Source organism: Dendropsophus ebraccatus, chromosome 14 (assembly GCF_027789765.1).
Source record: "Dendropsophus ebraccatus isolate aDenEbr1 chromosome 14, aDenEbr1.pat, whole genome shotgun sequence".
Taxonomy (NCBI): Eukaryota; Metazoa; Chordata; class Amphibia; order Anura; family Hylidae; genus Dendropsophus; species Dendropsophus ebraccatus.
In genome coordinates, this window is record NC_091467.1 from 11,365,468 (window position 1) to 11,378,421 (window position 12,954).

The window sequence follows — 12,954 nt, forward strand, 5'->3', positions numbered from 1 at the left end:
ATATATATATATATATATATATATATATATATATATTCCTGTGTGTTATAGGAAGTGAGCCGGTATAAAGTCCATTAACCCTATAAAAACACCAGATTCAGGGTATACAGCTTCTGCCCATGTTGATGCCAGTGGAACTGTATGATGAATAAATCAGCGCACCCGCCCTCTCACCACCAGTCCGGCCTTAGTCACACGGCCAGAGATTTTCATGGACGTGATTTTAGTCCGTTAGCTAAATCCACGATTCGTGAAAAACCATCCATGATTGCATCCGTTTTTCCATCCGTGTCCGTTTTTCTTGCACTAATGTGCATCACATTGCCCTCGTGCATCACATTACCCTCAGATGAAGCAGAGCTGAATGTCAGATGTAGTCGAGATGAATGTGTCATACTCTGCAGCGCATTCAAGCCCCCTCCCCTCGACAGCTGCTGGCAGTGCATCCTCACAAATGTAGCAGAGCTGAATGTCAGACGTAGTAGAGCTGAATGTGTGATACTCTGCAGCGCCCCCATACACACACACACACACAGCTGCTGGCAGCGTATCCTCACAAATGTAGCAGAGCTGAATGTGTCACACTCTGCAGAGCATCAACCCCCCCCATAGAATCAGTGAAAAACATGGATCCCATAGAGTTTAATTGAAGGACCCGTGCCTTGATCCCGCTCCGAGTTGACACGTTACTATTTTTCCTATATAAATAGACTCATAGGATTCAATGGCTCCCAAAACCGTCAGTGGTCACAGATCCACAATCACGGACAACTTCACGGACGAGACGTGTGATGAGGCCTTATCGTCCGTTTGCCCACTTCGATGCCAGTTTTTTAAGTATAAAATGATAGAATAAGTATCGGAGACGTCCTGCCCTGATCTCTAGGGGAAACTTTTCTTGCGCTGTCTGCTTATTATTCTGGACTATATGTGAGCGAATAAGAAAGTGACTGATGTAGAAGCCAACTCTGTCAGCGCTGTCAGGGTGTGGGTGTGGGTGGCAGGATTTGGGGAGGATAGCAGGGCGGTTCTCAGTAATGTAGCACCAGCCCAGGCAGCTCTTCCTCCTGTCCCCCCCCCTCCCTCCCACCTCCCAGGCTGGAGAGGGTTCCCCCCTGCCTCTTCTCTCCTAACAGTCTTCTCCAGGCAGAGTGACCATGGCCTCCCCTGCCAGGGCTCACAGGAGTGGGCTGCTGGAGCTCAGGAGTCCTGGAGAACGCTGGCTCAGGATACTTCTACTGCTGGGGGAAGAGACTCTGAGCTTTACTCCAGAGCCGGAGCCTGGGGCCCCCGAAGAGAGAGCAGTCAATGGGGGCGAATCCACAGGGGGGGTCCCCGAGTCAATTATCAACCTGCGCAGGACGGTCAGGGTGGTCAAGCAGGATGCAGGGGGACTGGGCGTCAGTATCAAGGGTAAGTGCAGCCTGTCACTCACATGCATGTCCTGGACTCGCCAACTGTCTACAAAGTCTATATATATATATATATATATATATATATATATATCAGTCTGACTGATCTGCAAGCTTACGCCCCGCTATAGTAACACGTACGCATTGCATGACAGCTAACGTTCCAAGACTTTTATTAGACTTAACTTTAGAGCGGAGGCATTTTATGGATGTGAGCAGCGATATAACAGGCTGGACGGAGGCCGGCCACAGTGGGACATACTGATTATATATATATATATATATATATATATATATATATACGGTATACGCTATATCTTATAATGCTTGGATTGGTATAGCGACAACTGATTCCGCAGCACTTTACATAATTTGTCAATTTAGCTCGATACTGATTTCATTGACGCCTCAATCGGATTCGCTGCAAATCACAAACCCCGACCAACTCTACCATCCGTAATCCCAGTCCACGCAAGACTTCTCTTCTTTTTTACTGCACTGTAACTTGAAGGGGTAGTTCACCAAAAGTTTTCTTTCTTTCAAATCAACTGGTGCTAGAAATTGCCAGAGATTTGTAATTTACTTCTATTAAAAAAAAAAAAAAATCTCCAGTCTTTCAGTACTTATCAGCTGCTGTATGTCCTGCAGTCTTCTTTCCAGTCTGACACAATGCTCTGTGTTGCCACCTCTGTCCATGTCAGGAACTGTCCAGAGCAGGAAAGGTTTTCTATGGGGATTTGCTGCTGCTCTGGACAGTTCCTGACATGGACAGAGGTGGCAGCAGAGAGCACTGTGTCAGACTGGAGAGAATACACCACTTCATGCAGGTCATACAGCAGCTGATAAGTACTGAAGGACTAAAATATTTTTTTAATAAAAGTAAATTACAAATATCTGGCACAAGTTAATTTAAAAGTTTTTATTTTTTTTGTGAACAACTCCTTTAATAGGAGTAATGGACATAGACTCCAGTCTTGTTTTTGACAAATGTATTTATTTATTTTGAGACACTTGTCAGTCTTGGTCAGAATTTGCTTTGTGGAGAGGGCGGCACAGGCTCAATCTGTTCTTCATCCCCCCCTTTCTAGTAACCATGGGGTGACCGGGTCAGGCCTTCACTCCACCTGTCTCACAGATCATTTAATTTGTTTCATTTGTTGTTGCATCATTTAAAGTGAATGTACAATCTCCAGAATTCGATTTATTTTTTCTCATTATTCTGCCAGTGCGAAGATCCTGGTGGCGAGATCCATTTTTCAAAATGCCGCCCGGTTTCTGCGCTTGGTGCCCGTTTCTTTATGTGCACTGGATACAGCCCCGGCACCCCCAGTGTAATTGTATCCCCTCCAGGCTAGATCCTAATGGAGGTGCGTCACCGAGGGGAGTGGCTATCATTACACTGGGGCCCGCCTCTAACGCATAGAGCCCACCCGGGGCACAAGAAGAAAACTGCGCCGGGAGCCGGGTGGCATTTTGAAAAATGGGCTGCATCACCGGTATCACTGCACCGGCACCGACAGGGTAAAAACTATTGTGAATTCTAAGATGGTACATTCGCTTTAACCCTTTACCAGACGCGTTACATACATAATTCGGATGCACAGTCAGGACAGGACTTGTATCCGCATTACGTATGCTACATGGTTGTGTGAAAGCGGGATAGCCAACGCCGCTATCTGTCACAGTGCACGGTCTATGTGACCCCCTATGGTGGCTCCTCACCTGGTGTGCCCGCTATCCGCCACAGTGCACGGTCTATGTGACCCCTATGGTGGCTCCTCACCTGGTGTGCCCGCTATCGCCACAGTGCACGGTCTATGTGACCCCTATGGTGGCTCCTCACCTGGTGTGCCCGCTATGGTCACAGTGCACGGTCTATGTGACCCCTATGGTGGCTCCTCACCTGGTGTGCCCGCTATGGTCACAGTGCACGGTCTATGTGACCCCTATGGTGGCTCCTCACCTGGTGTGCCCGCTATCCGCCACAGTGAACGGTCTATGTGACCCCTATTGTGGCTCCTCATGTGGTGTGCCCGCTATCCACCACAGTGCACGGTCTATGTGACCCCTATGGTGGCTCCTCACCTGGTGTGCCCGCTATTGTCACAGTGCACGATCTATGTGACCCCTATGGTGGCTCCTCACCTGGTGTGCCCGCTATCCGCCACAGTGCACGGTCTATGTGACCCCTATGGTGGCTCCTCACCTGGTGTGCCCGCTATTGTCACAGTGCACGATCTATGTGACCCCTATGGTGGCTCCTCACCTGGTGTGCCCGCTATTGTCACAGTGCACGGTCTATGTGACCCCTATGGTGGCTCCTCACCTGGTGTGCCCGCTATTGTCACAGTGCACGGTCTATGTGACCCCTATGGTGGCTCCTCACCTGGTGTGCCCGCTATCCACCACAGTGCACGGTCTATGTGACCCCTATGGTGGCTCCTCACCTGGTGTGCCCGCTATTGTCACAGTGCACGATCTATGTGACCCCTATGGTGGCTCCTCACCTGGTGTGCCCGCTATTGTCACAGTGCACGATCTATGTGACCCCTATGGTGGCTCCTCACCTGGTGTGCCCGCTATGGTCACAGTGCACGGTCTATGTGACCCCTATGGTGGCTTCTCACCTAGTGTGCCCGCTATAGTCACAGTGCACGGTCTATGTGACCCCTATGGTGGCTTCTCACCTAGTGTGCCCGCTATGGTCACAGTGCACGGTCTATGTGACCCCTATGGTGGCTCCTCACCTGGTGTGCCCGCTATGGTCACAGTGCACGATCTATGTGACCCCTATGGTGGCTCCTCACCTGGTGTGCCCGCTATGGTCACAGTGCACGGTCTATGTGACCCCTATGGTGGCTCCTCACCTGGTGTGCCCGCTATCCACCACAGTGCACGGTCTATGTGACCCCTATGGTGGCTCCTCACCTGGTGTGCCCGCTATGGTCACAGTGCACGGTCTATGTGACCCCTATGGTGGCTCCTCACCTGGTGTGCCCGCTATGGTCACAGTGCACGGTCTATGTGACCCCTATGGTGGCTCCTCACCTGGTGTGCCCGCTATCCGCCACAGTGCACGGTCTATGTGACCCCTATGGTGGCTCCTCACCTGGTGTGCCCGCTATCCGCCACAGTGCACGGTCTATGTGACCCCTATGGTGGCTCCTCACCTGGTGTGCCCGCTATCCGCCACAGTGCACGGTCTATGTGACCCCTATGGTGGCTGCTCACCTGGTGTGCCCGCTATCCTCCACAGTGCACGGTCTATGTGACCCCTATGGTGGCTCCTCACCTGGTGTGCCCGCTATTGTCACAGTGCACGGTCTATGTGACCCCTATGGTGGCTCCTCACCTGGTGTGCCCGCTATGGTCACAGTGCACGATCTATGTGACCCCTATGGTGGCTTCTCACCTGGTGTGCCCGCTATGGTCACAGTGCACGATCTATGTGACCCCTATGGTGGCTCCTCACCTGGTGTGCCCGCTATGGTCACAGTGCATGGTCTATGTGACCCCTAAGGTGGCTGCTCACCTGGTGTGCCCGCTATTGTCACAGTGCATGGTCTATGTGACCCCTATGGTGGCTCCTCACCTGGTGTGCCCGCTATGGTCACAGTGCACGATCTATGTGACCCCTATGGTGGCTCCTCACCTGGTGTGCCCGCTATGGTCACAGTGCATGGTCTATGTGACCCCTATGGTGGCTCCTCACCTGGTGTGCCCGCTATTATCACAGTGCACGGTCTATGTGACCCCTATGGTGGCTCCTCACCTGGTGTGCCCGCTATGGTCACAGTGCACGATCTATGTGACCCCTAAGGTGGCTCCTCACCTGGTGTGCCCGCTATGGTCACAAGAATCCTATCGTTCTAAGGAGATCTCTGTAAACTATCCGAGCATCTCCATAGAGTCGTCAGACGGGAATATGGAGCCACGTATGGCCGGGCTTGTGGAGCGAAGTATTCTACCGGGACGTTCCCTATAAATAAATGAAGACAGTAAGTGGAACATTAAGAGCACATTCCTGCAGCGTGAGAGGCGGCCAGTCACTATCACAAGGCCGCTGTTATTCGGCCTCCCAGGGGGAAGGGTGGAGAGGGGGCCCCGGCTTCTTGATAAATCTGATGCTGTTTTCGGAGTGGAAGGAGGGGGGGGGGGGGCGATCTTAACTTCGATAAACAACTATGGCGATGGCACGCTCCTCAAGCTGATGGGGACGGAATGACAAGTAAAGGGCACTGAGTGTCAGCTGTGCAATGACGGACAATGGGGAGAGCGGCGGTGACTTTCCTGGATACCGTATATGTAGCATGAGATGTGGCGTCCGGTCTTCTCATTTAGATCACTAGGCAGAAGTGCTGTCTTTCTGGTTGGTTAGGGAACGTCCCACACTGCGATATTGGGTATCTTGGGGGGTGTGGCACTTTGGCTCCTAAAAAACTCTCCGTTCATCTCATGTTCAGCAGCTCTCCCTCCCTCCTCCTCCTCCATTGCTTGGCATGCTGATCCTTGAGGGTACCCCCCCCCCCCCCCCCCCCGTGATAGCATTATTCAAGGAGGCCCGCATTATGTTCTGCAAACTCTAGTCCTGGGTGCTAAGCAGGAACTTAAAGTGAACTTAAAGTGAACCTTAATGTGAGTGGCGGTTGCTCCATGTCACATTATGGCAGTGTATGGGTTAATGTTTGTAACTTTATACCGTGGCGTAATAAGTCCTGCATTCACGGGAGACCGATAATGTTAAAATATCATAAAGTTATGAACAAACAGGACGGTGTTTACAGCTGCCGCTATCTTTGGCATTGTAAATTTATTTTTATTAAAAAAAAATCTTGAATCTTCCAGTACTTATCAGCTGCTGTATGTCCTGCAAAAAGTGGTGTATTGTGTCCGGTCTGACACGCTCTCTGCTGCCACCTCTGTCCCTGTCAGGAAGTGTCCAGAGCAGCAGCAAATCCCCATAGAAAACCTCTCCTGCTCTCCAGACTGGAAAGAATACACCACTTCCTGCAGGACATACAGCAGCATAGCGATTAGCTGATGAGTGAATGATTGCTCACTCCTCACCTGGTTGTTGTGTTTAAAGGCGAAATCAACTGGTGTCAGAGATTTATAATTTACTTCTATTAAAAAAAAAATCTTCAGTCTTTTAGTACTTATCAGCTGCTGTATGTCCTGCAGGAAGTAGTATATTCTTTCCAGTCTGGCACAGTGCTCTCTGCTGCCACCTCTGTCCATATCAGGAACTGTCCAGAGCAGGACAGGTTTTCTATGGGGATTTGCTACTGCTCTGGACAGTTCCTGACATGGAAGCAGAGAGCACTGTGTCAGCCTGGAAAGAATACACCACTCCCTGCAGGACATACAGCAGCTGATAAGTACTGGAAGACTGGGGATTTTTAAATAGAAATAAGTTATAAATCTGTATAACTTTCTGAAACCAGTTGATTTGAAGAAAAAGAAAAAAGATTATTTTTTTTCGCTTTAGTACCCCTTTAAGGAGGGAGGTTGTTACAAGCACAATATGAAGGGTGACCATAAGGCTCCATCCGAAAATCTTCTTAATGTAATGTCTGCATAGAGAATGTAAGCAGTAATCCCAAGCATGTAGATGCCAGTTGTATTCTCCACCACTGTATCTGGCTGCTCGGCTCAGACTGTCAGAGAACTACTGTGCCCAAAATAGCACAGGCTCGCATGTCGAATTTAGTTGAGGTCTGTCGCTGTCCTTCTAAATGGTTCTGAGGCATGCTTCAAGAGGGCGGCCGTCCCTCCCAGGACAAAAGTATTCCCGGGCCTGTGACATCTACAATATATCATCTCTTCAAGGCGAGGAGGGGGGGGGAGAGTCACCAGAGCTTTAAAAAGATACCAGCAAGATTGGTCCTGGCTGCATTATAGATCAGTAAAGTCAAAGATCTCAAAAAATCTCATGTCTTCCAGTACTTATCAGCTGCTGTATGTCCTGCAGGAAGTGGTGTATTCTTTCCAGTCTGAGACAGTGCTATCTGCTGCCATCTCTGTCCATGTCAGTAGCAAATCCCCATAGAAAACCTCTCCTGCTCTCCAGACTGGAAAGATTACATCACTTCCTGCAGGGCATACAGCAGCTGGTAAGTACTGGAACACTTACATTTTTAACAGAAGTAAATAACAAATATCTGGCACTTTTTGGCACCAGTTGATCTGCCCTTGAGCAATTATTTGCTCATCAGCCGATCATTGTCTTTTAACTAAGTTTAAATAAATTGGCTGATGAAAGGGGTCCTGAGTATATGGAAAATAAAGATGATGCTTTCATCTCCACATTCCCCTGGTGTCCTCCTGCAGCGTCTCTGTATCCTCGCTGACCACAGCCACCACTGACACTTCTGCAGTGACAGCCTGCTCAGCCAATGACTAGCTGCAGCTCTGCCCCACCTCTATCAGTGATTGGCTGAGCAGGTTGTCACTTCCGAGATGGGTTTAGAAGTGCCAGAGGCTACTTTTGGGTAGTGTACCTCATAGAAAGAGATCACAGATTGATAGACATTCCTCTACAATGTATTCTAAAGCATTTTGTCCAGCTGACAGACTTCTCGCTGTCATAGAACCCATTACGTCTCCTGCCATTGACAGCCGATCATCGTCACCTACGTTTCCAGTGGTGTCATGTTCATTCTTCAGCGCGGAGAGACGCTGTGAGAGGGAGGCGAACGCTGCGGAATTCCGCTAGTTTTGCTACGTGTGAACGGGGCCTTAACACTTCCCTGGATTGCCCGATTGTCAGACAGAATTTATAACACCAGCTGGGACACCAGCGTCAGCGACATATAAGTATACAGGATCTACAGGTCCAGCTGCAACATCTGTGGGCAAATGTGCCATATGGAACCTGCATCCTCCACGCCCAACTATATATATATATATATATATCATGTTATATCCAGGCTCCACCCCTCATTCCTCACAGACTCTTTGGAAAATGAAAGGTGGAATCTGATTGGTTGCTAGGGGCAACTGAGCCAGTCTCACTTTACACCACGTTGGATAAATCTTCCCCCATGATGACGTTTCATTGCAGCAACTTCGGTGTATTTTTTTCTTTTTTTTTTTCTTTGTCAATGAGCCTGTATTTAATAAATAGTCAAATGTTTATAAAATAAAACATACACAAAAATTAAATATTGATAGAATAATAGAATAGACTACAATAATAATAAAGTTGACAGTATATTTATGCGGAATGTAAAAATGGAAAACACAGCTCATTGTGATTACTAAATACCTTATGGGAAGAGTTGTTTTAAAAGGGGTAATCAAGAGAAAATTGTTTTTAATCAACTGGTGACAGAAAGTTATACAGATTTGTAAAAGACTTCTATTAAAAATTCGGAAGTCTTCCAGTACTTATCAGCCGCTGTATGCTCTGCAGGAAGTGGTGTATTCTTTCCAGTCTGACACAGTGCTCTCTGCTGCCACCTCTGTCCATGTCAGGAACTGTCCAGAGCAGCAGCAAATCCCCATAGAAAACCTCTCCTGCTCTGGACAGTTCCTGACATGGACAGAGGTGGCGCTGTGTCAGACTGGAAAGAATACAACACTTCCTGCAGGACATACAGCAGCTGATAAGTACTGGAAGACTTAAAATGCTTTTAGAAAAGGTAATTCAGAAATCTGTATAACTTTCTAACACCTGTTGGTGTGATTTTTTCCCCTCCTGAGTACCCCTTTAATGCTGCGTTTACACAGAGCGATAATTCGCCCAATCTATCGTTTAACGATTTTGAAGCAACCATTTGGTTTTTATAACGACCAGCGTTTCGACTAATAAATTGTTAGAAAATTCGTAAGAAAAATCGGTATTGCGATCGTTTTTAAGACCGCTTAAGCCCATCTCACACATAGGGTGAATCTTTGAAAGACTGTTTACACGAAGCGATCTGCGAATTTGAAAGATCAAAATGAACGATTTCTCGCTCATCGCTTGATTGTTCGCTGTGTTTACACGGAACGATTATCGCTCAAATGCGATAGTTATTGCGAAAATTCGAATGATTATCGTTGCGTGTAAACTATCCACAGGACAGGGGACAAATAAGAGATGGGGGGGGGGTCTGACCTTCGGACCCCTCACCGATTTCCGTATTGTGCCCCCGGCTACAGATGTGGGTACGGCACATGACTATTCTTTCCAATGGAGCTGCTGGAAAGAGCCGAGTTTTCACTTTCCAGCATACTCGGCTCTTTCCGGAGGCTCCATAGGAATGAAAAGAGCCGCGGGTCATGTGCCGTACCCGCATCTGTATTCATAACAAAGAAACCGGGGGCCCAAAATGGAAAACAGCAGGGGGTATGAAGGTCGGACCCCCCACCATCTCTTACTAGTCTGCTGTCCTGTAGATAGGGGACAAGTGAATTTTTACCCGGACATAGATTTATCAATCATTTTTATGGAAAAATAAAACCTCTACACTTCCAGTACTTATCAGCTGCTTTATGTCCTGCAGGAAGTGGTGTTTTATTTTCATTCAGACACAGTGCTCTCTGCTGACATCTATGGTCCAGAGCAGGAGAGGTTTTCTATGAGGATTCCCATAGAAAGCCCTTCCTACTCTGGAGCGTTCCTGTCTCGGCCAGAGATGTCAGCAGAGAGCACTGTGTCTGAATGGAAATAAAACACCACTTCCTGCAGGACATACAGCAGCTGATAAATACGGGAAGACTTGAGATTTTTAAATAGAAGTAATTTACAAATCTTTATAACTTTCTGACACCAGTTGATTTGAAAGAAAAAGATTTTCCCTGGACAACCCCTTTAAACAAAGGGGTTAGTCTTGGTCCTATCGTCCACCCCTTCCCTTAATGACCAGCACCACCTCCTTATATATCTTATATATGTGGCCTGACCAGTGATTTGTACAGAGGCAATGCGATGTTCTTGTCCTGAGCGTCTCTGGCACTTTGGGTGCGTCCCGTGATGTTATTAGCCTTGGCAGCCGCTGCCTGGCACTGGTTACTACAGTATTGTCCAGCAATATCCCCAAGTCTTTTTCCGTGGCGGTTTTACTATTTAGCGCAGAATTGTACATTTTGTTTCCACACCTTAAATTTACTGATTTTCCGAATGTCTTGTAGATGAGGGGCGTGGGACTGCGCCTATTGCGGCAAATTACATTGCCACGCCAGCGTTTGGCTATGATTAAAAGATCATCAAATATTCAAGTGAATCTGTGACCCCCTGACGGCTTACCAAGCTGACCACACCGCTGGATAGATATGAGTGAAAGCATTCAGAATATTCCTTTGTTGCCTATGTCTGTGTTTTTATTTTCATTAAAAAAAAACAACTCTATTTGGGTTGGGAATAGTGTCAAAGAGGCGGAGCCTGTTATTCCCTGACCCTAGAACTGCTACATGTCACTGTGCTGTATCCAGAACGTATGTAGCTGATTATGCAAGGAGCAGGGATAAAGCATGATAAGGCATAGCGGCGATAGGACCCAGAAAACAATAGGCTCCGCCTATTTGACCACTCACAGCCTAAATAAAAGTTTTTTTTTAAATGAAAAATAATAAAAATATAGATTCAGGCAATAAAGATATGCGCTGACTGCTTTTGTTATCTATCCAGCAGCGCCATTAGCTCAGTCAGGGGGTGACAAATTCACTTTAAGCTCCCCTGCCGACATGTTTCACCAGTGATCCAGCGTATTCAGGGGTAAATGGGGCTATGATGTCAGACCCTGGCTGGATCCTTGAAAATAATAATAATAATAATAAAAATATTAATAATAATAATGATAATAATAATGATAATAATAATTACTAATAAATAATAATATTCATAATAATTAAAAAAATAAATAATAATAATAATAATAATAATAATAATAATAATAATAATAATATATGAATTATATTTCCTTCTGAACATATGACAGCATTCCCCTGGACTGAAGCCCTGTGTGTGTGTGTGTGTGTATGTGTGCGGGGTGCGGCCATAGTGAATGACTGATCCTGACATTAGGAGGGCAGCTGCTCCTGCCTGGCAGTGACATGCTCGGGAAGCCGCTTGCCCTGCAGGCCGGCCTGTCGTGCTGGACATGGCAGGGATCTACAGTGTAAGTGGTTTGGCCGTGTACGCGCCATTGTGCTCGGATACTTGTGACACGCTTAATGAATGTCAGCTAGAATCAAGGTCGCAGTAAATCCGGGCGTACTATAATTCTTTGGGCCTTAAATATTAATGACGCCCTTAAATATTAATATAGAAAAATGCTTTCATATCAAATATCTCTCATTTGCATTTTATAGGCCTTTTAAGGGGTCTTTCCCTCCAAGGATTCATACAGCACTGGCGCTGCCCTGGGCATTGTGTACAAATCCCTGCTTTGTATTTTAAGTGGAATTTTAAAGGGGCACTCCAGAGGGAAAAATTTGTTTTAAGTCAACTGATGTGTAAATGACTTCTTTTTAAAAATCTCCAGCTTTTCAGTACTTATCAGCTGCTGTATGTCCTGCAGGAAGTGGTGTATTCTATGTAGTCTGACACAGTGCTCTCTGCTGCCACCTTTGTCCATGTCAGGAACTGTCCAGAGCAGGAGAGGTTTTCTATGGGGATTTGCTGCTGCTCTGAACAGTTCCTGACATGGACAGAGGTGGCAGCAGAGAGCACTGTGTCAAATTGACAAGAAAACACCACTTCCTGCAGGACATACAGCAACTGGTAAGTACTGGAAGATTCAAGATTTTTTTAATAGAAGATCTGAATAACAATAGGCTGCATTATGTAAGAGATGGCATATGGAATGAAGGTGTCACTATCTAATCCTTATTTTACAGGTGGTCGGGAGAATAAGATGCCAATTCTCATCTCCAAGATATTTAAGGGCCTTGCTGCTGACCTGACGGGGGCGCTCTACGTGGGCGATGCCATCTTGTCTGTGAATGGAGTGGACTTATCTGAAGCCACCCATGATGATGCCGTGCAGGCCCTGAAGAAGACTGGCAAAGAGGTGGTGCTGGAAGGTAAGGGTCTCTAGTCTACTGGCCAGGAGCAAAGGATTCTGGGAGCAATGCTCAAACTAATGGGAGCCACAGGGAGTGAGCCATAAAGTGCTGTACGGATATTTAAAGCGGCGTGAGAATTGGATATTTGGTAGTAGTTTAGCTCTCCCCCACCGCTCTGCCGAGGCCAGGAATTCCTCCTGTGATTCCCTCACAGCTGTTATAGGAACTTGTACATTCCAGGGAGGATGGGAGGGGAACGAGGGGGGGGGGGGGGGCTTAGGCCTGAAACGCAACGTGCTGCACCCAAGAATCACACATAGGGAGGACATATAGAATCACACATAGGGAGGACATATAGAATCACACATAGGGAGGACATATAGAATCACACATAGGGAGGACATATAGAATCACACATAGGGAGGACATATAGAATCACACATGGGGAGGACATATAGAATCACACATAGGGAGGACATATAGAATCACACATGGAGAGGACATATAGAATGACACATGGGGAGGACATATAGAATCACACATGGGGAGG

At 47.2% G+C, this 12,954-nt stretch overlaps 1 protein-coding gene and 1 long non-coding RNA gene across 2 annotated transcripts in view; one reads left to right on the plus strand and one right to left on the minus strand.

The window, feature by feature from the left end:
- LOC138772247 (uncharacterized) overlaps positions 1–12,954 on the minus strand; it is a 334,081-nt gene that overhangs the window by 50,350 nt on the left and 270,777 nt on the right. The window lies entirely within an intron of this gene.
- SNTA1 (syntrophin alpha 1) overlaps positions 1,085–12,954 on the plus strand; it is a 34,922-nt gene continuing 23,052 nt past the window's right edge. The window contains exons 1-2 of the mRNA XM_069952515.1: positions 1,085–1,413; positions 12,237–12,422. Coding sequence (XP_069808616.1) covers positions 1,158–1,413; positions 12,237–12,422 — 442 coding nt within the window. The 5' untranslated portion in view covers positions 1,085–1,157. The remainder of the gene's footprint in view (positions 1,414–12,236; positions 12,423–12,954) is intronic.